Here is a 25,034-nt window from a genome sequence, read left to right on the forward strand (position 1 = left end):
TTTCAAAGGGACATAATGCACCCAAAAAAGGGTCATAGCTTCATGGGGAAGGGCCAGGGATGCTGGGGATGAAATTAGAGGAAGCTACAAGCAAGAATAATAATAAACAGAAATTTGACAGATCCAAACAGCGCCCCCGACCTGTGGTGCCCTGTGCGATGGCACCGGCAGCACTACCCTAGCTACGGCCCTGCCAATATATCTGCAGATATATCGCCCAGTCTGTGAACAACGTCGTTCACAGACCTATCGGCCGATATATATTACCCAGTGTGTACACAGCTAAAGTGGGAAGTCTGAAAGACACAGCTTAAAAAAGGTTGGTCAAGAAATGTTTACATCGTCCTCGTCACAATCACCTGTGAGAAGCTATTTTTAGTGTGAATTGTTTTTGTGCATGAAGCAAAGTTTTGATTTATACAAATATGACTGGAGCATATTTACCATTGCCTACAAACATAGCAGAACTCTGCCTCTCATACTTAGTGATATCAGACGCTCAAGCTGCAATCTTGTATAAATTGGATCACCCCACAAAATAGCTGCGCCCAATGTAGCCCAATGTAGGCAGCAAATATTTTAAATAATTTTTTTCATTTTCATTTCAGTGTCCTTGGGGGCAATAAAAATAAATTGATGTTTAAAAGGGGGAATTAAGTTTCACCCCATTTCAAAAAAACTAAAAAAGCAGCTTTGTGAGTAACAGCACTTACAGGAGCCATCTCCATAGTTTTCTATAGGGAAAGGGATGGCATTAATGGGGCTATTTAATGAGCTCTGAAAAGCTAAGCTTGCCTGCGTTAGCCAGGCCATAGAAACAAGTTCAATTTAGCATTGTTTGGCTGGATCTGAACTCGGAAGTAAAGTGATAGCATTAGCGGTCACTTTACGTTTTTTTCTTATCGCTGGAACAAGCGTTTATCAGAGCCTGTGTCCTAGCAACTGCACATTAATAAATTGCCCTAAAAAGATTCCATCTCGTCACAATATGCAGATATAAGAACTATTATTTGTTTAACAGACCCTTAAGAACCGTAAGGAGTCCAACGGTTTGTAAATAGGTCACGTACCGCTGTGAGTCCGCCGGTGAGCTTCGTATGCGTCTTCCTTAGAGAATTGTGCTCCACACTGCTCACATACAAATGCTTTGGCTCCAGCTGTTGAAGGAAAAAAAATATGTTTTCAAATATTTTACTCATTCCAGACTTAGACATAGTAAAAAATCCATCATGGAACCCTACAATTAGAATAATGTAGTATATACTTTGTATTCTAAGTCATCCTTTGTTTAATAGAAGACAACAAGAAACTGGAATCAAAGGAGTACAGGTCAGGAGTGGATTTTACTAAAAATAGTTCTCATTCCCAATAATAGTACTTTTGCTTGGAAGCACACTGTGTCTCGGTTGTTCTCCCCCCCCCCCCCCCCCCAATAGCATGGTCACAGAACTTGCATAAAACTGGGACTGTTGCTCAAGACAGTCCATATTATAAATGAATCCCTTAGAACAGCAGTGTCTGATCTGCCCTGCTAGTGAGCGAGTAGAACACCGCCGGATGCGAACGGCAGTGCTGGACCCTGTAAATGACACCAAATAATAGAGGTTTCCAGGGGAGATACTCTATTACGGCTAAGGAAAGTTACTTAAAATGGAAGTGTAAAGTCCCTTTAAAGGATAAAACGTCATATAAAGCAATAGGAGAACACAAAGTAAAAGCAACATTTTGAATTCTAAAGTTTCAGGCCATAAATACTATTGACTTCTGGAGAAGAACGAATCGTTTTGTTAAAAAAACATCTTTAATACACATTCTTAAGACAAGTTGTTGGGGATAATAGTCTTCATTCTAGCACCATGCACATGTCACAACCCGTGCAGTTTCTCTCTTCTGCCTGGGGTGTCGCTCCCTGCACTGGTGCTTCTAGCTGATTCAACAAACTGTGGATTCAGCCGTTTGTGTGCTAGAAGCACCAGAGCAGAGTGTGACACCCCTGGCAAGAAAGAGGAAACTGCATGGGTTTTAACAGGTGCAAGGTGCTAGAATGAACACTGGGTAATAAAATACTGTATTGATTTCTAAAATACCTATTTATCAACAGCAAAAAGCCCTAGTGATGTGATAGGGCTCAACAGCACATTGCAATAAGGGATGATAAAAGATCCTACTTCTAGGTGGGATTGGGGCTTGAGGGGTCTTTTCATGTAGCTCCTATACCAACTGAAAAGCTGTAATGCTGCACATCATGGCATTAGAGGTTTTCAGCAGCATCGCTATAAGCAAAGCGGGCCCCTCTGCAAGGGTTCTCTCTACTTCACCGGCGGCCTAGCTGCAGACAAAGTGTCACAGTAAAATGTGCATTGCACTCTAGACTGACCCAACAGGGACCAAGCAAAGCCTTTATGGTTTCACAGGGACCCATTGCCGGGTATAGGTAATGTTACAGAATTTTGTGACGTTACTCAGACACTGCAATCCTCTTAGGAAACTATGGGAACATAGTACCCTGCAAAGTTAGAGCAACTGCAAGAGAAATTAGTGGTTTATTTGCAGTATCCCTGTTGCTGAATAAGAAAAAGCGGCAAAATAGAGACACAGAAAGGGGTTATGATGGGTCACCTGTTCATACGGGTCATTCCCATCAACCCTGCTCGCTACACAGGTTGGATTGCCAGGTCACTCAACCCAGGAATTCAACCCTGGCCTCTTTAACACCGGACAGTGGCCCGGGTTGACACAGCAATAACCCACGTTATTTGGACAGTATAAAAGGGGTAATAAAGGGGTCTACATTATAGGCAGTTAAGAATTCAGAATTTAAAATGACAACTCATTTAATTTTGTTGTTTTTTTTCCGATTTATTCACGGGTCAGACAGGAGATTTTAGTGTAAAGCTGCGTATCCACTAGCCGATAAAATGAACGATAACAATATCGTTCATTATATTGGCCAGTGGATATGCCGTCAACGACCAGCGATGAGCACTCCCGATGATCACTGACTACGTCGCTCATCGCCCGTACTTGCAAGGCAACCTGACATTATTGTCAGGTTCTGCAAGTACGGGGATGAGGGAGGGTGACGTCACTGAACGATATATCGTTCAGTGTGGGTGCTCAATGTCATTAATGACATTTAGCACACTACTGCCGGGGACACACTACACGATATTGCTCATGGAGCGAATTGTGTAGTGGACATGCACCTAAGAGTGGTATTAGTGAGGGATTGATCAAGGGGGGGGTATTAGTTGTAAAATTAAATGTTGGGCAGGAGGGAAATAGGCGTAGTCATCAAACATAAATACTATTAATTTAATGTCTGCTTGGGGAAAGCGTCCTATTTATTAAATGTGGATGCTGTTGATACAATGTGTGGGCTGGGAGGTATAGAGTGTTCATCATTGTTTGACTTTCCAAAAGGTGAATACTGTCAAACAGGACCCCAACGTTTCTGGTTCTCATTTTACAACTGAACTTAAAAGACACCAGTTACCGCCGGTAGACAAAGTTCCAATAACAAATGGGAAAGACGTATAATCTGCCAATTGTTACCCTAGTTCACTCTGTGCACCCCCAATTTCACTTCACATTGGCCTCATGTACTTTCCCATACATGTAATGTGGCTCCAGAACCCTCTCCATAGAGTAAAGGCAACGCCTGGAAACTGCCTTCTAATATTCTAATGGTGTAACAATATTATCACAGCATAGTATTTCAGTGATTATTAAATTCTATGATGCTCACATTATTCAGCAGCTCTAAATCACCTCATGAGATAATTTCAATGCCTCAGAAATGCTAAGTTGTGTATAGGTAGGGATGTTATCATAGGGATCAATGATCAGCAGGACACCTGGGGATAGATTTACTAAAGTGCGGGTTTTTAGAAGTGGAGTTGTTGCCCATAGCTACGAATCAGATTCTAGCTATTATCTCCTAGAAGGTGCTAGAAAAAGAAGTAGAATGTGATTGGTTGCTATAGGCAGCAACTCCACTTCTAAAAACCCGCACTTTAGTAAATATAACCACTACAGTTTACAAGCAGTTTTAAGATGCTTTGGCTGCAGTAACGCACATGTCGTCAGACACCTAAACTTTAGAGTCTGTAATACAGAACAGAGAGGCGGAAAATAATAGGGCACTTTAGGCTTGGGTATCAAAGTGCCTAATCCTTAAATAACATTTCTACCTAACCTGCAAACAAATGCACGTTGTAGTTAAACTGCAGAGCTGTGTGTGCGTGTGTGTGTGTGTGTGTGTGGTCCCTATCTGGCATATCTAGTTATGCTCATTGCTGTACATTGTGTAGTGCTGAGCTTAATAAAATAATACTTACAAGCTTTCTATTTTATGAGCTTACTCGGTGAATGAATCTGTGACAATCCCAAACTGTATGCCACAGACTGGGACAATGTCTGACAGTTGTATTTACTTACCAGGTCTGAGGACCAAAAGTTTTTCCAATAACATAACCAATGAAAATACAAGTTGATAATGCTCTACCTACTCGGCTATTCAGGCCTCAACACAATGTAATGATGGAAGAATAATCATATTAACAATTTGCCCAAGCTTGAAGCTAGATCCACTCAGTCTGAACCCCCAGTTAGCGGGCACAGGAGCAACCAAAATGACAGCACATATTTTGCATTGTGATCTAGTCTGACCAGTCACTTAAACAACCAGATTTTCAAATTGACATATTTGCAGAATTCCTCCAGTAACCTAATTTTCTGTAGGGGCTAATCAGAGCATGTGTGATCACACAATACATATGATGCTTAGCCTGATCTCTGTGTGGCCAGAAGGTCAATCCAAATCCAGCAAAGCCCCATTATTACAGTCGGCTGACTAACACATAAAATAAGTACAGATTTAAAATATTCTGTCAGTGTTGGCGCCTACAGGTGATGATTTGGGGCCAACTTGGGACCCCATAGCAGCATTATGAGGGGGTCCACCAAGATTTCTAGGGCTCATCCCTCCCTAACCTCACCACCATTCTTCTCACTTCGCTGAATGGGCAATCCACCCAACCCTCTGCACTGCATCAGCTCCCTAAAGGGGATGCAGTAATATTGCAGGTGGACGGGATGCTGGCCATCGATATACCGACACTGGAATCCCACCGCCCGGCATAATGCAGACGCCGATATCCCGAATGAGATAAGGATACCGCCGCTGGAATCCCGAACGTCCACAGCTGGATACGAATTCTCATATCCATGGGGAAGGGAGGGTTAGGTTTAGGTACCCCTGGTGGAAAATTATGGTTAGGAACCCCCCCCTTCCCGGGAGTGTTAGGCTGTGGAGAAGGAGGGGGTTAGGCACCCCCCCGGGAGACTTAGGGTTAGGGTGCCGGGAGGGGGCTTAGGGACCAATGGGGGACGTTAGGGTTAGTCACCCCCGGGGAGGTTAGGCACCACTAAAGGATGTTTAGGGTACTTACCTACCCTCATCGGGATCTCCTCCTTTCGGGCTTCCGCAGTCGGGATTTGAACTGGCGGCTGAAGAAGAGCTGCCGGTATTTTAGTACCATTCTCTGTAAAGTACTTCCTGCTCAGAGAGGAAGGTAATACCAGAGTTTAAGGCACAACTAATTATGTGCGGTGTTAGTGACCATCATATGGCCTGTAGGGTCTTTTGATGGCCACATATTAAGAGTCTTAACTACAGGCGTAGCGGGGCTAGTGAATAAACAGTATCAGAGCAGTTGGGCAATACATATTTAAAGAAGGCAACAGTTACACTTTATTTCATAGAGGTCCCTATTAGGGGATCTTTTCATCTATATCGGAGGTTATTTCAAGAAAAATAAAAAACCCTTAAAAGGGCCTCCAAGAAGGATCATGTGAAGAGCTAAGCGCAGCTTTAGCATCGTCTAACAAACCACTGTCTTATTATTATTATTATGCCGCTGCTCTATTTATAAACTACGCCTCTGAAATCGCAGTATCATAATGTGCACTGTGAAGAGAAAATGTCCTTTAATCACATAAGTATATTATTAGCAGTAAGAGAGATAACGTTATGCATAAACTAAAAAAATAACCAATCTGAGATTCAAACATTTTCAAAATTAACCAAAGAATAAAATGCTTTGTGCAAAAAAAAAAAAAAAAAATTAATACCGTTAAATTATTTAAGTTTAACAACTAAAAGATATCTCCCCTAAAGATAAAACTACTAAGCATAGCAAAAATAAAAATTAAAAAAAATACTAATAATAATTGTGTCATAAGAATTCCTGAGGATTTTAGAAATAAACATGCAGATCTCGTTAGCAAATTGCCAGCATGTTCGGTATGACTAGGAAGAACATTGTGTTCCAAAACAGACTTCCAAAAAAATAAATAAATAAAAAAATAAAAAAAGCCACACATACAAGACACACACACACACACAAAACCAGTGAAAAGAGAACAATGAGTACAGACAGAGCTCGCTTTATGGCATGCTCTTTGTACAGTCTTATTTACAGTACTCCTTATCAGTACAGGAACAGCCCCTGCCTGCCAAATTCAAATAGCTAGTACGGAGTGTTCCCTGAGCCTCTTTTTTTATATCACTGTCAACAAAACAAAAAAGAAAAAAAAAAACTTCACAAGAAGAGAGAATGAGTGGATATATAAATTGCTTCAAGGTTATTTTTTATGTTTTAAATTACAGGTTGCAGGCAGGAACAACATGTTTGCTTGCAAGAGCTTGCAGTCTAATTGGGATAGTGTCGTCTTCTCAAAATCTGCCATATTAATTTTTTTTTTATTTTACGTCTCGAGATGGACTTTCCATTACCCTGACAGACATTCTGATTTGTTGTATATAATGTTTTATAAATGATAAAGCCACTAATTTAACATTTAGGAACATTGGGCCTGATTCAGAGCCGCTCGTAAGCGGCCACTCGTTCGCTCCGAGCGATGTTCGCACAACTGCGCATGCATATGGGTTGTAATACGCATGCGCGAACCAGTAATTGCGGTCGGAATTGTGTGCTCGCAAAATAGCGAATGCCTGCTAATTTGAGTGACAGAATGAGTCGTTTGTGGGTGGTAACAGGGGAAGTTGCTTGAAAATGGGGAGTGGAGATCCGAACGCAGGCGTGCCAAACGGTCAAAACGGGCGTTTTAAGGGTGTGCATAATTAACAAAGCAGCGTCATCGACCATGTCACTTGGTTGTCTCTTAGCCTGAACTGTTCGCATGATTGCGGTAGCATAAACCTACCACAAGCACTGCCAGCAGTTCATACGCATTTCGATGTACTCGATTAATCTAATAAATAGCGGAGATGACGTAGGATGCGAGCGGCCAGGGGGCGTTTTTAAAAAAATAGCGAGCGCATGTTTCGTTCGCTCGTTCAGACATATAGGCGTCAATAGACCGCAAAGAGCGAGCGCTCTATTTAAATATCCAGACCCTTTTTCTGAACGAGCGAGCGCAAATAGCGTCCGGCTCTGAATCAGGCCCATTGTGAGCTTCCTCCATGGGTTCCCGTCTCTGCTTTTCGCAATCAGCAATGAAGATGTACAAACATTGAAAAGACAGACAAGTTCAGTCGCCCCCTAGGGTTTAACACAGAAAACCTTTTCGTTCAGGGTAATGTTTATTTTAAAAGAACCAGTCAGCTTTGAACAATTCAGGTACAGAGTTGCCAATTGTCGCTAAGACTCTGAATGAAAGTATCCTACATCGAATTCAGTAAACATGAAATTTTGGGAATTTTAGTGTGCCAGGGTTTACCAAGATAGTATCGAGCAACATTATTTATTAACATTCATATATAGCCAGCTAATTCCGAAGGCCTTTACAATTGCATACCTCTCAAATATCCCGATTATCTTACACAGTCATGATTTTATAGGAGGTATGCCAAGTGCTGCACCCTGTGGAAAAATAGCTGCACACTTTAGAAAATATGTCTGCTGGGGGACGTGATCCCCCATGATTTTGTAACCTACCACTGTAAGGAGGTATGCAATTGGGAACAAGCATACTAATAAAATGAGACTAGATATTACAAGACAAAGAAAACCCTGCTCACAAATGTATGGTACATTTGGCATATGGGTACAACAACAGATTGCAGAGGTAAGAAGTGAAGTAAGAAGTGCTTTGTGTGATCCAGTAACAAAGCACTGTTGAACTGTGGGTCAGAGGGTATAGAAAAGGAACACATGTAAGTTTTGAGTGAACTGTGCAAACGGGTGGTAACTGGGTAGAATAGGCAAGGTAGATAAAGGTAGTTTGGGACTTTGATAAGCTTGCTTAGGGTTCTATTCATTATGTTAATTATTTAGGTCTGAGCGGATCCAGATAATTAACATACTGACTCACCGCGAGCATTTCATCATTGTTCCAGTGCAGAGACAGCTGATCCGAAAATCAGCTGTCTCCCCGAACGGCTTCAATGCTCCTTTCGGAGCAGTGAAACTTAGCACTGCTGAGTCGACTCGGAAGTGCTAGTACGCCTGCGTGACGTGGGGCGGAGGGATCCGAAATGATCCCTCTTCGCAACCCAGGACTCCTTCCCATAGAGAAGGAACGGGGTGTGCACTGTGAGCAGGAACAAACGCCATCTGCAGATGGCAAATGCTCCAGCAGTCAAGCGCCAAAAATATTATATTTTCAGAGCTTGATGGATTTCTGTCCCCATACCAGTGTATGGGAACAGCGGGCCACATCAGAAGTGAAAGGTAAGCAGGAGATGTCTGTGATATCTCCTGCATTACCTTTTTGATGAATGGACACTTATGTTATACTGGATGTGGATACCAGCGCTACAGTATGCCTACCAATGTTATCAGAAGCTGCTGGGCACAGAGTTGTCCAGACTCAAAGATAAGGTAATGGGTTAAATAGTAGTGTCCAGCGCTAACCTAGTCTATTGACCTATAGAGAAGTTTATGTCCAGTAATGCAGAAGTGAACACAAGAATGTCAGATAGTTATGTAGTAATGGTACTTATTAAAATAAATCTTATGTATTTCAAGGAGTTGTTGATACTCCTGTATACATAGTAAAATGTTCAATATTTAGAACAGTATCCAAATATGGTACAATGCAGTGAGGATTAAAGTTCCTGAGCAGTGGCTCTAGTGGATGAATAAGAGAGCTCCTCTAGGGTGCCTCTTTCCGTAGGCCACCAATGGGTGTCTACGTGTTCCTAGGCCAAACTGCAATGGTCCCTATTATAGGGCTTACCTTCCGTACGAGTGATCATCCGTGCCTTCATTAATGGGTAAGATGCAGATGAATAATGTGCAGTTGTGCAAAATGTTCAAATTAGTACAATAGACACAGGGGCAGCGTCCCGCACTTCTGTCCTTACCGTTGGTACAGCGAAGTTCTGGTCGTGATGCACCCTATGCTGTCTGAAAGTGACTGCCAGTCACCGCTCTCCTCCACAAAGCCTATGCACCTGAATGGAAGTCAGTGTGCACGGTTCTGAGGTGCGCCGGCAGGCTGTAGATGTTACCCGGATCCTCTGTGGTCTGTACAGGCAGCCTCCGGTAACCCCTCTCCTCCACAGCACCTGTTGTCGGAAGGGATGTGGGCAGGCAGGCGGGTGGGCAGGCAGGCGCGCAGACAGATGGAGCTGATGGTCTGCTACTGGTGCCCGGACATGGGCTATCTGCTGGATAACTGCGTTGTGCACGTGTATCAACAACAATGCGTTTCAGTCTAATGGCCTTTTTCAAGTTGATATTTGCTAGTCTCAATATGGTATATAACCATGGATCCTCCAATCAGATCCTCGGTGGGCGTGTCCATCTGACTCTCCTCATTAGGAAAATGTCTATAGTGGGTACACTTGTTGTCATTCGAAGTAATATTTCTTACATGGCATGGATATGGTTCGTTGGCACAGCGAAGTTCTGGTCGTGATGCGTCCTATGCTGTCTGAAAGTGACTGCCGGTCACCGCTCTCCTCCACAAAGCCTATGCGCCTGAATGGAAGTCAGCGTGCACGGCTCTGAGGTGCACCAGAGGGCTGTAGATGTTACCCGGATCCTCTGTGGTCTGTACAGGCAGCCTCCGGTAACCCCTCTCCTCCACAGCACCTGAGAACTCTGTGACCATGCAGCTTGGAGATCACAATCAAACAGACAACATAGGATGCAGACAGCATAGTGCCTAAACCTAACCTCCCCCTCCCCGCACCCTAAACCTAACCTCCCCCCTAGTGCCTAAACCTAAACTCCCCTTAATGCCTAACTCTAACCCCGCACCCTAACCCACCCCCTAACGCCCGATACTTACTTTCGTGATGCTGGCGGTCAGGATTCTGGTGCTGGGATCCCAATGCTGTCGGCATTTCTGCACCGGTATTTCGCCCGTCGGCATCCCGCCCACCGGGATGCTGACTACATCCCATGCTAGGCATACACAGACAGATAAAATATGTGTCAGACAGATATTTTATGTGGCAGCAGATATCATGGCCATACATTGGGCAGGATGTACCAAGCATTGCATCCGCAATACTGTATATTCCACCACTTATCGGGAACATAACATCGCCGATATGTACCTAAAAAAAATCGAAAAGGACAGAGTCGCCCGGTAAGAGCTGTCCTTACTGATAGAGGGACTTCCTGGGGGTGCTGGGGGGGATCGATTGGATCCCTCTCAGGTGAAGTTCCGAATAGAAGCCCATAAGCTTCTATTGGATAACGCCATATAAAGATGATGTTACCCACCGGGTCCAAGCTCCGAGACGTATCAGATTCTGGAGATTGGTACATATGGAAATACAGCCAAAATGCAGAAAACTGAGGCTTTCTGAGTTTTAACCGCATTTCACCCTTTAGTACATCCCGCCCCTAGTGAGATGTGTCAGTGTCTTGACCACAATAACTGGCTTCCTCCTCTGTAAAGGAACAGGGGAAACATCCTTCGGTCAGCTGTGGAGGTGCCTACACATGCAGGAACTTGTAACTTCAAAATATTGTGTCGGAACAGCCATGATGGACAATTCGGCATACCTGACTCATCGATATTTTCAAATCGGTCGCGCACATACACAGTACAATTATCTGGGCGAGCCGCTAATATGAGGTGGATAGCCCAGATAATTGTGTATGGCCAGCATTACGTATATAGCGCCAGCATATTCTGTTGCACTATATAATTGGGAAAAAAAGCAGTAATAAAACAAGACTTGATAATAAGAGACAGACAAAGAGGTAAAAGGGCCCTGCTTGCAAACTTGCAATCTATATGGAAATAGGCATGAATACACAAGGATAAGTGCTACATATTGTAAACTGTTCCAGGCAGATTGCAGAGGTTCTAGGTGAGCTGCATGATCCAGTCACACACTGACCACATATGTAAAATTCTGTGAGTACTATAAAAAGAGCTAGTTGGGTAGTGTATGGAGGTTGTGTGGGTGGTTCGGGAATTTGATTTTCAGGGAATGCTTGAAAGTTTAGAGCAGGGGTCAGGGAACTTTTTTACCTTTGACCCCAAAATATATTTAGATACGCCGACGTTACCCCCTTGATTTGAAAGGAAGGAAATCCTATAGTAATGCCCCCATATAATCCCCCTGTAGTAGTGCCCCCATAGTTATGCCCCTGTAGCAGTGCTCCCATATAATGCCCCTGTAGCAGTGCCCCCATAGTTATGCCCCTGTAGAAGTGCTCCCATATAATGCCCCTGTAGCAGTGCCCCCATAGTTATGCCCCTGTAGCAGTGCCCCCATAATTATGCCCCTGTAGCAGTGCCCCCATGGTTATGCCCCTGTAGTGCCACTTGTACAAAAAAACAAAACCACTTACCTTAATCCCCGCTCCTGCATCTGCCGCCATCCTGTCCGCCTGGCTGCTCCTCGGAGCTATGAGAGAGACATCATGATGTCTCTCCCATAGTGCGCATGTGGAGAGCCGGAAGCTGGAGTTCAGAAGAGAACTCCAGCCTCCGGCTAATGCGACGCTGCAGGGAAGGAGCTGGGCGCCCGCAGGTAATAACTCAGTGGGCGTTCGGCTTAGAGCCTCCCTGCGGCGCCGGGTGCAGCGGCGCACCCGGAGGTCACTGGCGCCAGGTGCAGCGGCGCACCCGGTTCATATGCATTTCCAGCCCTGCATCCATTACCCCCAGGAATTTCAGTTTTACCCCTGTTCCCCAACCACTGGTTTAGAGGCTAGAAGAAAGTAATGTCGTGTGTGGGAGGGCCTTCCACAGAATGGGTGCAGCCCGAGAAACGTACTGTAACTGTGAATGGGAGCAGGTAATGAGTGTATATGAGAAGCAGACCTTGTGCAGAGTGGAGAGGTACAGCTGGGAGATATTTTGAGAAAAGCAAAGAGATGTATGTTGGTGAGGTTTGATTAACAGCTTTATCTGTAAGTAGAAGTTTTTATAGTGAATTCGTAAAATACAGGTAACAACTGACTGAGGGGAGTCAAGGATGACACCAAGGCAGAAGGCCATTCGTCTGAGCGGGAGCCTCTAAAAAAAAGTCCTGTATCCAGGAATAGGTGCTGAGACTAAATATGGAATTGATAAGGGATCCAATCATATGGTCGACAGTCAACATTTTGACATTCATAATGTCAACATTAGAATGTCGACATTGTTCAACATGTCGACAAGTTCAAAAAGTTGATCGCTGAAATGTTGCCATGTGAAATGTCATTCTTAGAATGCCAACGTTTAGGGTTAGGTGCCACAGGGAAAATTAGGATTAGGCTGCGGGGAGAGGTAAGGGTCAGGAGGGGGAAGGAGGGGGGGTTAGAGTTAGACACTAGTGGGGGGGGGGGGTCAGTCACACATCTGCGTTGAAACTGCTGGTCACATTACTGCAGGGACGTGTAAGACATTGCTGGAGAAGCTACCTCCGGAAAACATACCACACTCACTGACACAGATATTGTGCAGATTGGGAGGATTATGGAACATGTGAAGAGATGTATGTTGGTGCAGTTTTGTTGTAAGTACAAGTATTTTAAAGGACAGGGCCACAAATTGGGGGGGGGGGTATGTCATGGCTACCAAAACGAATGTAAAGTGTCCTGGTACCATGTGCCCCAGACGGTGGTCGCTATGTGTAACTTAGGGGCGTAACACTTCTTCCCTGCCCATTACCACTGGCCACTGTATAGCAGTCTAATGGAATTGGGCACATCTGACAGGGGAACAGCGGAGGCTGCTGCTGTTCCATGGCAGCTGCTTGGCTGGACCCTATGCAGCATGTGCAAGACTGGGGAGAGAGGCTGCGTCCACTCTAACAAGCCAGGGCCAAGAGTAACCCCAGCAGAAGAGCAGTAAGTAGGGAATTATAATAGTCAATGTGGGAGATAATGAGCATATGAATTCAAGTTTTTCAGTGTCTTATGACGTGTCGGCACTAAGGAAATACAGGTGAAATGCAGATTAGGGGCCTGAATCAGTGGTGAACGCAGTACCGGCTGCATCTATTGGTGGTTTGCCATCTGTAACTTTATGTAAATGCTGCTAGAACGCCCTTCCCTGAGGAGCCCCACTATGAGTGTCTGTGGACGCCGTAATACCGCTTTGTGCATCCTTAGACACCAGCATCGGTCACACCATCGAAACTTGCACCAGCCATGCAGCATGTGCAGATTTTCCATCCGTGTATGGTCTCCAAAGTGAGCGACTGAGCGTCTGTGTGCCAAACACTTCAGCGACATGACAGCAACACTCCCATAAGACTGGTCATCTCCGTGCAATGTTTAGTGACTTACTTACTTACAGGGAAATATGAATACAAGGACCAATAAGATGCTGAAACACGAAGACGGCAGTTTCTTATTGGTCCTTCTGCTCACGCCTCCACAGCTATTATACAATGGTGGACATAAAATTTCAGGCGTTATGGTACCAAAACTGAGAAACCTGTGAACTTCAGTACGGGGATCTGAGGATAACACTAATGCTGCGTACACACGGTACAATTAAACAGGACGATATGAACGATAACGTTATCGTTTGTATATTGTCCTGTTTCTGGCCCCCTGAAACGACCAAACGATGGTCAATGCGTGGGCACGAATGGTCGATATAGATATCAACCATCGCCCGAGCATGCAGGCCAACATGGTCGATATCGACCATGTTAGCCTGTTTACTATAGGGACCCGCGATCATTCATCGCGGGTCGTTATAGTAGTTGGGGGATCAAACATCCAGCACATGCAGGACTATCAGACAACGATCGTCTGATCGTTGTCTGATTGTTAAGTTGATCCGTATATACAGAGCATAAGGGAAAATAACTGGATATGCCATCTTAAACACTTACAATCCACAAAACACATCTTCCCAAAATTGTATTTAGATGTTGTGCTCCAAATCATCCAAAAGGTTAAAGTTCTAAAAGTGGTATCTTAGATACATTATGGCTTATATCTTACATATTACATATGTGAAACCGTGTCGTCTTTCATTTCAGACTTGCATATTGTCATTATATCTGGCTGTGAAGCAGTTAAGTATTTATTTATTTAGCACATTGCAGGCTAAACTGAAGTGTCCTGCCAAGCACTGGCTATTTAAGAGTATGTCTTACGCCTTACGATGTCACTAGAGTCTCTAAATATACTAACAGGAAGATTTATTGCTGGGACCGGAGCCAGTAACCTGGTACAAACTGTCCCCAACTGTAACACAGTGCCAGCCAGTTAGACGCAGAGGGAGGTCAAACTGGGTATATTGGGGGTAGGCTGAAGACTGTGCTTTCTTTTTGTGAAGAGGATATCAGCAATGTGACATCAGTCACTGGCAAAACTATTGTCTAGTGACATCAGCAAACATCCTGAAATTCTCTCCTGCTCTCCCATCAGAGTGTAAATATGTAAAAAGCCATTTTACAGAGAAAGACCTGTGAGGAAACTGTACCATTAACTACTCCCATCAACACACGAACAGAGTAATAACTTCCACAGCAGCTTCCATGTCTGTGAATTTTATGTTCCAAAACATATTTTTGTTCTTAGCAAGCATTAAGCAAAAGGTTGCTATTTCCAAGATTAGGAATAGGGACATCCAAACGTATTACAGGCTATGGTTGCTCATCCCTTAGAACATTAGGATTTTTATCCCTACTGTTTAATGTAAGTGCCAGTAAGCTTGAGACAAACGGAGTAATGAGTCACATGATGTTGTGGCCAGAAAGGCACATGCAGGAGACTCTGCCAACTCACAAAATGTGTGTATTATGATACAGTACTCCTGAGTGGACGTGCTCTGGCCAGTGTGATCGGTCATTGGTTGGGCTATATCTAAAGGTTATTTTGCTTTTAGAAATGTAGGGAAGTATGTGAGTGGTTTATGGGGAGGTCCTAGTGGCAGCACCGAGAATCAGCACCAGAGTGGGAGCTTGAAGAGTTTGGGGTTGTAAACTTCTGAGGCCACTGGGGAAGTGTCAGATCAGGGCTGAATAATTACCCCACAGGGTGTGCACATGATAATGTAAAGCTGCTGTTTTGTAACAGAGCTTCAGGAGTAGTCAGCATGCCGACGGCCACAATACCGACAGTGGCATCTCGACTATCAGAATATCGACAAATTGCGGAGGCAAGTATTAGGGTTAGGGGGAGACTCAGGGTTAAGGGGAGGGTTAGCATTAGGCACTAGGGGGGGGGGGTTAGGATAAGGGTTATAATGCTTAGAAAAATCTGTTGGGATTCTGATAGTCAGGATCCCGTACCCAACCCTTTAAGAGATAGGCTCTGGATTTCAGTGTGAGAAGTAGCAGTTCCAGAAAGTTGGGGAGTTATCTTGGGAAAGATCGTTTCACAAAGCCGATTCCACAGGGAAGGGAGTAGACTGCATGTTCAATAGACACGAGCGGTTTTCTACTCGGTCACGTTCCGATCTTGAAAGCATCTTATTGACTATCCGGCTCTCATGCTTTCGATAGCCAATATGATAAATCCAAACTTTGTGCTAATTTGGCAAAAAGAACAGGAGTAGAACCAAACCGCTCATCTCTAATACAGAGGTAGGTACCCATGTGAGTAGCTACACCACCTAACTGGATGCTATAAGTATGCATACTTACCAGTCTTTCTGCTTTCATATGCTGGCCTCCTGGAGAACCGGAGGAAGTTATGTCCTGATGTCTCGTCTACTATTCTGGGAGAACTCAATGAAATTTGCCAGTTTCCCGGCAATTCCAAGTAAAATACTGTGCAATATAATTTATGTGAGACGATTAAATAATACCGGGTGAGGTATGAATAGTTGACATCCAGAAGGTCAACAGGTTCTGTATGTCAACAGTCTATAATGTCGAATTTTAACATGTCAACATGCTTCTTTAATCCTAACCCTAACAAAAGCATGTCAACATTCTGGTGTCGACATGTTAAACGTCGATATTAGTAACAGGTCAATATTTTAACCATGTTGACAATTTTGCACCTAAAGCCAATGTCGACATTCAGAACCTGCCAACATTCTCAATGTCAACCAGCTGCCAGGATACCAAAGGTTGTGGTTTCATTTCAAAACAGCTTATACTGTATACACAGATGTGTCCAGATACTCCTATCCTCAAATATGCATCTTATTGGCATCACTGCTGAGACCAAAATACAAATGTGCAGGTACCAAGGACACTGCAGGCAGCTGCTGTGTGAGACTCAGGTGCTAGCCTGGGTAAAAAGGCAAAAGACTGAGGGCTGATACAAATGAGCCATGCATCACGCCACTGAGCGTTGTGCTTAATCTGTGACTTTGTACCAACTGCTGTGCAACAATAATACGAATCCTAAGTACCCAGGGCAATAAAAGTGACTTTGGATGCAGCTATGATGCGACACAGACGAAAGTAAGAAATTCCAGGTAGCACTAACCGTGACTGGGGACCTCATTCAGAGTCGGTCGTTGCGGCCGCATGGTCGTAAGGTAAAAGAGGCCGGATATGCAAATGAAGCGCTCGCAAGTTGCGTCGTTAAGATGGGATCGTTAGCTGGACGAGCGAGGGGAGGATGCAGCCGTAAGACTAAAAATACGCCCCCTTCTCGTTCCCATTGCACGTCATCTCCAGGCATATATGGATTAATCGAGACCATTGGGAACCATCGGAGCTGTTCGTAGACCTTAAGGTTGACCATACCCTCTCTTAAGCACTACGATCAAGTCAGTGTAAAAACCACCCATGTCACATGTGCCATGACATTACTTAGTTAATTATGCACTCCCATAAAACACCGTTTGCATAGTCAGGCACGCCTGCGTTCGGATCTCCACTCCCCCGTTCACAAGCAGCTTCCCCTGTTACCACTCACAAACGCCTCATCCTGTCACTCAAACTAACGACCTGGCCAAGTTGAAGGAGAGAGCAATTTCTGATCGTAATAGCATTGCGATATTTACGCATGAGCAGTTTAGCGAACATCGGTGGCGTACGACCGTGCGGCCGCAACGACCGTCTCTGAATGAGGTCCTGAGCATCTAATCCGTGCCACATGGCGCAAAAAGGATACATATATGAGGACACATGTGTACACTGTAGAATGTTCAAAATATGTGATGTTTTGAAGGGGTCTGGTCAATATCTCACCAAAGGGGATGATGGCGCTTAGAGTGCCGGAATCCTAAAACCTGTCTGAATCCCAGCACTGGCATCCCAAAGGTAAGTAGCTGGGATAGGGAGAGGGTTGGCGGTTAAGCACTGGGGGTAGAATGTTTGGTTTAGGCACTGGGGGGGAGGGGAGGGTTAGGAGAAGGGTTAGGATACCTACCGACATCTGTCGGCATATTAACCCTGTTGAGATGCTGGCATCAGGATTTTGAACGTCGGAATCCCGTTCCCAACCGGTTTTTAAATATTATACACACACAGACAGACAGACAGACTGATAAGATTAGCAGGTTAGGTAAGAATACCAACAATATAATAGTTCTCCTGTGTAACTATATAGTTAAGAGTTTGATTCATTCTGTAAAAATTGTACAACATGATCCAAACATCTGCATAACTTTTCATGCTGGTAGTACCTAACAACTCTAAGATACACAGACAAAATCATTACTTGGCTCAATGTAGACGCAGACCTAGTTTTGGAATCCATGCTTACTAAATCACACCTATATTCAAGTCCACAAGCTTTAATAAATATGTCTCCCTTACACGACTGTCTACAACAGAAGCTGTCAAACGCGCGCACACAGAAATCCATAATGGCCCCCAGCTTCTTTCCAATCTATTTTCTGCTCAGCTGGCTTTAAATGAAGTTATTATGACTCATTAAAAGAGCCGCAAGCCTGTGGAAGTCAGCCAATTACAATTTCAAATTTATCTTGTTCTTTGGGGTTTCAGACAGAGCTCAGCTACCCCTCCCTGCAAAGTCACTGCACTCCCCAAATAAAATGTGTACACAGAAACCACATTAGGGGTGTCTGCTAGTTAACCATTTTGCTGCCATTGCAATGGCAAAAAACCAAGATCGGAAGCTTGGATTGTGTGAAGAAAAATATACATGCAATAAATGGGTGTGGTTATGGAGAGAATAATAAAATAAAGTATAAGAAAAAATTCATAAAAATATTTATAATTCATAAAAGTACAGTTTGTGCACATGAATTACTAAGAATTATGTTGACTCTCAAATTGCATTGCAGAAATCAATCTATTTGTGATCGATAATAAATACAAACATACAAAAAAAACAAAAGAAAATCATATCATAAAAAAAAAAAAAAAAAAAAATAATATCCATCACACAGACACACCCAGCCGCAATTATTGGCTACCAGTCTATCTCCATTGGCCCCATAAAACCATACTGGTGTTCTAAATTGTAGACTGCTGGAAGTCTGGATGTCACCAAGTTACTAAAGGTAATGAAATAGAAGTATCACTTTATTCCTGGTAATGGGATATCATAAGTATATAGAACCATCAAGCACCTTGCTTATTTTAGTCTTCAAAGTAAAGGGTATGTTTTTTGTCATGGTACAAGAGAAGTACTAATACGGTTTCCAATACGTAGTTGTGCAAGTAAGCAGAACAAAGAGTCAGTCAGAAATGTTCTGCAGGTATAGATTACCCCTATGAACGTAAGGACATCCAAGCAAAATATATATTTATAGATTTAAGTACCGTAGATGCAGCTCCTACATAATGCTCTGCAGACGCTCACACACTGTAACAAGGTAAAGAAAAACAATTCAAAGGGTTTTTCCGCCTTGTCTGACCCATCTCTTTAATAATGGTCCCCACATTACAACATTTCAGTAGGGGCTCACCTAAAGACCCCATTCGTCATAACGGTTGTAGCAGCTATACTGAAACTTTCTTGAAATCTAAGTTGTAAGACTTTCTTTTCAGCTGTCAGCAGAATTTACAGTACACTGCGAGCAGTATTTATAGGAGTATCCAGTGGGCAACTAGGTTATAAATGCTTTTACGTTTTAATTTGGGAAAAGATGCATTGAAATATTTTCCGTGTTTGTGTTATCGTCCTCAATGGATTGGGGGAGATGGGGTTAGACCAGTTTGAGAACCACTGGTCTAATGTATTCAATTTGATATATGGCAATATGAAAATGAATGCAGCAGCGAATTGGATGACTGTGGCTCTTGTCTAATCAGCTTTCACATTCATTACCATTGAAGAAATGGAACCACTCGGCCTGGCCTTGCATGAACTTCTCTTATACATTTGATCACTGTATGACAAAAATAGGTCACAGGAGGGTTAATTTTGCTACTTTTCATTCTCATTTTGGATCATTTATGCAACAGAAACATCTAAACAGCTAGTTCATTCAAAACTAATTGCTTATTATTCCATGGAAATGTTGTATATTTCACAATGGTAACGTGGCCACTAGGTGGCACCATCCTATTTGATCCTGGCAGAGCAACAAATACACAGTTTCTTTCAAAAGTTACAAATCTTCAGCCAAACAACAATCACTTTACATCTGCTTAGTGCAAGTTAGGCTGTGTACTCATGAGAACGAAGTGCAATCGGAGCAATGGTCATTCCGCTTTCCCTTCATCCCAGAACAAACGATAAACAGCATACACACTAAGCAATCTCACGAACGACTGCACGATATATCATGACGGAGGATTGTATCCAATTAATCTCTTCTCTTGATCACTGGCAGTTCAGGCGATGTCTTCAGATGAAAGGTTGGACCAATTTATCCTGTGGTCTTCCAGTTGGGCGTACACACTGCTCAACTTCGTTAAAGAGATCTTCTTATCTGTCGTGCAGCACAGCAGATGAGGAAATGCGATGGACACACGTGAACGGGCGATTGTACATACACATTAGACGATATGTTATTCCAACTCGCCTCAAAATGACAAATCGTCCAATGTATCATCTGTGTACCCCACCTTAGACAATGAAAGCTAATATCTGACTTGTACAGAAGCAATGAATTTACTAAATATTTTCTTTTTCTGACCAATGTCTGGACAGAAGCCTTTCTATACAGATTATTTCTGCCTGAAAGTTTTTTTTTTTTTTTAAAAGGGTCTAATAAAATCTATTCAGTAAATTAGTTTTACAGTACACCCTTTGCCTCCTTCACCAAGGTGGCCATGCTGTGGGCTAAAATAACATTTATCCTATCTATTGTCTAGGTGCCAATGACATCTCTGAGGGACGAAGTGCCTTATTCCTTATTAAGGCCAATGGTTAGTAGTTAACGTATAACCGATGAATGCTAATTCCCCCCTGTGACTAGGCAATGGGTACAATTAAAATTGCTCTGACAAATAGCAGTCAGCAACCTTTGTGAAAAAATTGTTTGTCATATATATATTTGCAATATCCAGGAATTTATATAACGGTTCAAAAACACACACTATTATGTGCAAAGATAAGTGGGTTACAGACTACATTACAGCAGAAATAATAGTATATCAACACATCATTCAAGCTCTAACACTGCATTGTACTAATGCTCCCACAGTGCTGGATTGCCAGCCACAAAAGTGGGTTATTTGTTTTAAAATATAATTATTCTATATTTTAAATCCATCAGTGTTTGTCTTATGAAATACAGGTACTTATTTTTAATTGTGCCACTCATTTATAGAAGAGGCTATAATGTTTTACTGTACACAAAAAGGGTTTTATTTTTACAGTTGAGTACTTCCCATTGTATTAAGAACACATTTTCTATTCTTATCAATAGGTGATAATGCCAACTATTCAGAATATGCATGTGACCCTGCATTAATGAATGTACAACAAGCAATAGTACTGTACTATTTCAGGGTAGACTAGTCCTAACTGCTAGATGTTCGCAATGCAAGGTGAAGAAACAATGCAGGATTGAACAGCCAGTGTTCTACTCAAAAAGCACAGTGTGTACTGTACATAGCATAAAAACTCCAAGCAGCCTCTAGACACAGGCTGCTTCCATCCGCCATCAAAACACTTTGTCTTGCATACAAAAATAAGACCCAGAGCTGTATGGAATACAAAATAAGCCCATTACAGTATGGGAGGGAGGAGAAGGGGGGAGAAGAGCTGCTACTTAGCAACAACGCAGAGCTTTAAACCTAGCTGCCTGTTGGGCATGCGATAAACATTAGTAGCGGAGATGCTTTTGCCATACCTAGGACTATGGATGGGTTAACCCTTTTCCTGCCATGACCTGCTCAACAGACTGGCGACTACAGACGTCCCTACGTGACCTACAAATACAATGAACCAATATCTCTTCATATGACAGTGCAGGTGGGGAGGATTATTGGGAGTAAAAAATGAAACATTTAAAGAAGACGTGCCCAGTAATTCACTGTCAACTGAAAATTTTATTTAAAAAAAAAAAAACAGTTTAATTTAATGGAGAACCTGAAGCAGCCCCCACAGACTCCCCTATTGTTTATGGCCAAACCCCCACCTAGGAACTTAACTAGAATGACACAAAAACTGTCTAACTGGGCATATTCATAGAATTGCCAAGAAGAAGGAGGTCGACATGCTGACCGCCAACAGCGGCTTTTTATTAGCCCCCGAACCACTTTTTTAAAATTCAGTAGTGATGGCTGAATGGATATGAGTAAAACATACACACATAGGATGCAATGTATGTCCAATCTAACATTTTAGGTGCTAAGCATAAATAAAAGTTGAGCAGAAAAGGAAGGGAAGGGGCAGGGGAAGTTACAATCTGGTTACAATGGCAGCAATCACCTTTTTCCTCTGCACCAGTTTTTACAAGGGTCATCTAACTGGTGTTTTAGTTTAACAGCTGGAAGTTGTAGTTCAGCACAAGTTGCTTAATATACTATAGTACCTTCATTCATACTGTGAGGAAAGGGTTAATATAGAAAAATACAAAACAGCGCGACAGGACATACAGTACAGGGACAGTGGGGGAGAGAGACAGAGAGAGAGAGATAGAGATATGATGGGCAGAAGCAGAGAGAGAGAGAGATAGAGATATGATGGCCAGAGGCAGAGAGAGAGAGAGAGAGAGAGAGAGAGAGAGCGCGAGACAAAGAAGAAGAGAGAGACAGATGGGCAAAAGAAAATGCCACAGGTATAGGGGCAGAGGAGAGAGAGAGAGAAAGCGATATTGAGAGAGAGAGAGAGCGATATTGAGAGCGCAATATTGAGAGAGAGAGCGCGATATTGAGAGAGAGCGCAAGAGAGCGTGATATTGAGAGAGAGAGAGCGATATTGAGAGAGAGAGCGCATTATTGAGAGAGAGAGAGCGCATTATTGAGAGAGAGAGAGCGCATTATTGAGAGAGAGAGAGAGAGAGAGAGAGAGAGAGAGCAAGAGATCTAGACAAAGAAGAGGGGTGAGACAGATGGGCAAAAGAGAGAATGCCACAGGTATAGGGGCGAGAGAGAGAGAGAGAGAATATAAGGAATGTAAAGTAGATAGGAATTCATTAGGCTTACACCCTGTCACACAGATCTTAAACTGTGCTGTGAAAAAAAAAAGTTTGTTGCTTATTGAACATTAGCAGAAAAGTATTAAGAAAAGCATCAGATTGGGTCAAAAGGGAGATTAAAAGTAAAAATAACCTATATATTAGAAAGATATGAATTAAGAAATCATGGAGAACCGATATCCCCAGGCTAGCTCCCCCACCTTTTATCAGGTTAAATTGTCACCATCTAGATTAGTTTATTAAATATGTCTTCTATGAGCTCTGCCAAAACAGGAGCTGAAACCACTCTGAGCCTCTCTCCTGCTGTCAGGGCATGGATAAAATAAAGGCAGGGAGGAGGAAGGAAGGGGGATGTATTTTTCATCAGACGGTGTATAATTTATAAACAGCATTAAATAGTTTACGCTGTCACCCCCTCCTTCTCCTCAAGCGAGTCCCTCCTCTGTTTCGGGGTTGGACAGCACTCAAGCCTGCATTAATTTCGTCTCTGGGTACAGTGTGTTCTTGGATTCACATCTGCGAGTGATCATAAACGCTGTGGAATGCTGGCAGAACATCGAGACCTGCCAGTGCGCCCATGACATCACTCTGGGAAAAGGATGGGGTGCCGGCCCAGGGCCAGGATCTGGCCTTGGGCTGTTTACAAACGGCAAGCAGTCACATCAACATTTATGGCCATTATAAAAATATATATGTACACTATACTATGTATTTACACACAAAGCTGGATGCCAGGCAAGTGCATTATAAGGACACTTCTGGGCACATTCATAGAATATGCACTAACACTGCAAAAAAGCGATACAGAGAATAATGGCATGCAAAATACAAGAATTATAAGTTTTCTGTCCTGCAAAGGTTGATATTGGTGTATTGGGGATTAATATGAGCAGTTTACAACCATGTAGAGAGTAATGAAGTGACATATCTGCAGCAAGCTGGGTAGGGCTGGCAGAACACCTGACTTGTGGGCCACTTTTGTGTTTACAAATGATGTCTGGCACAGAGAGGAGGGCGGCTACTGCCATTTATATAGTATAGTGCTGCAAGCAGTGCGCAGACAATGCATACTGCACCTATGCAGCTGTGTAAGTCTCAATGGTCAGTATTAGTAGTTACATGGCAGAATGCCACAAAAGGTTTCAGGAAAAGAAATTAGAGTCAGGATTACCCAGCAAGGGGCAGGGCTGCTATCTTGTGAGTAACCATCCCTGCATTTCCACCTTAATCTCTTGTTAATGTAAACATGTGTCACAGACAGTCTACTATGTAGGAGCAAATAACTAGAGCGGCTGATGATTTACACCCCCAGGTCCTCTGATTGAGGACAGTCACTAAATCGACTACTTGTTTGCATAGGGAGGAAAACATGTGTGGAGTTTGTATGTTCTCCCCACATTTGTGTGTGTTTCCTCCAGCAGCTCTGGTTTCTTCCCACACTTTAAAACAATTTGGTATAGGTGGCATAGTCCAAACTGTTCTATTTTTAAGTAAAGGGGCACATCCACTAGCACACTGTGAAAGGACTGCACGATTACAGCCTGTGCTGTGCCTACACTGAACGATCAGTCGTTCAGCGCAGGCACCATCCCTCATCCCCGAAAATGGCCAATCTGTCGTTATCGACAGATAGACCAGCATGTTCAGGTGATGATAGATGTCAAAAACGGCCAGCGGGAGCGCGCATTGCTGGTCATTTTCATGTCCAGTTTGCAAACGATTAATGAACGATAAGGTTCAATCGCTAATTTTAATCGGGTAGTAGATGTGTACCTTAAGTCATTCATTCTTAAAGCCTATTATAGACACATTTTTATCACGGATTGTCCAAACTAATACTAAACAGACAGACTGTATGGAGGAAACCCAAAGATCTCACTTTATTTATTTTGAAATGCAGGTGGCTAATTATTGGGGGAAAAAAATACTTATCCGGTAAAACTAGAGTAATCTACATAATAGATGTCATATTTGTGCGCTGAACTAGAATATCAATAATATTTATCACATTTATTATCTAACATATAAAAGAGATACATTGTCTACTATTAAAAAGAGCCAGCAAATGGTTGAAAATAAAAAAATTGCAGCTGCTGAAATAGACCGAAAGAAAGACCAGACAGACCATTACTTTCACAGGGATTTTGAAAGTCTCAAAGTAAATAAGATAGTTCTGAATC

General features: G+C 43.0%; 1 protein-coding gene across 3 annotated transcripts in view; it reads right to left on the reverse strand.

Annotated features, from left to right (window-relative positions):
• ZBTB16 (zinc finger and BTB domain containing 16) overlaps positions 1-25,034 on the reverse strand; it is a 179,871-nt gene that overhangs the window by 48,328 nt on the left and 106,509 nt on the right. For 2 of the 3 annotated variants that reach the window (XM_088448539.1, XM_088448541.1), the window contains exon 4: positions 1,071-1,157. The exons of the other annotated variant lie outside the window; for it this stretch is intronic. In XM_088448539.1, the coding sequence (XP_088304665.1) occupies positions 1,071-1,157 (87 nt within the window). The remainder of the gene's footprint in view (positions 1-1,070; positions 1,158-25,034) is intronic. 3 annotated transcript variants of the gene reach the window in all.

This window comes from Taudactylus pleione, unplaced genomic scaffold, assembly GCF_031769625.1.
Source record: "Taudactylus pleione unplaced genomic scaffold, aTauple2 ptg000457l, whole genome shotgun sequence".
NCBI lineage: Eukaryota > Metazoa > Chordata > Amphibia > Anura > Myobatrachidae > Taudactylus > Taudactylus pleione.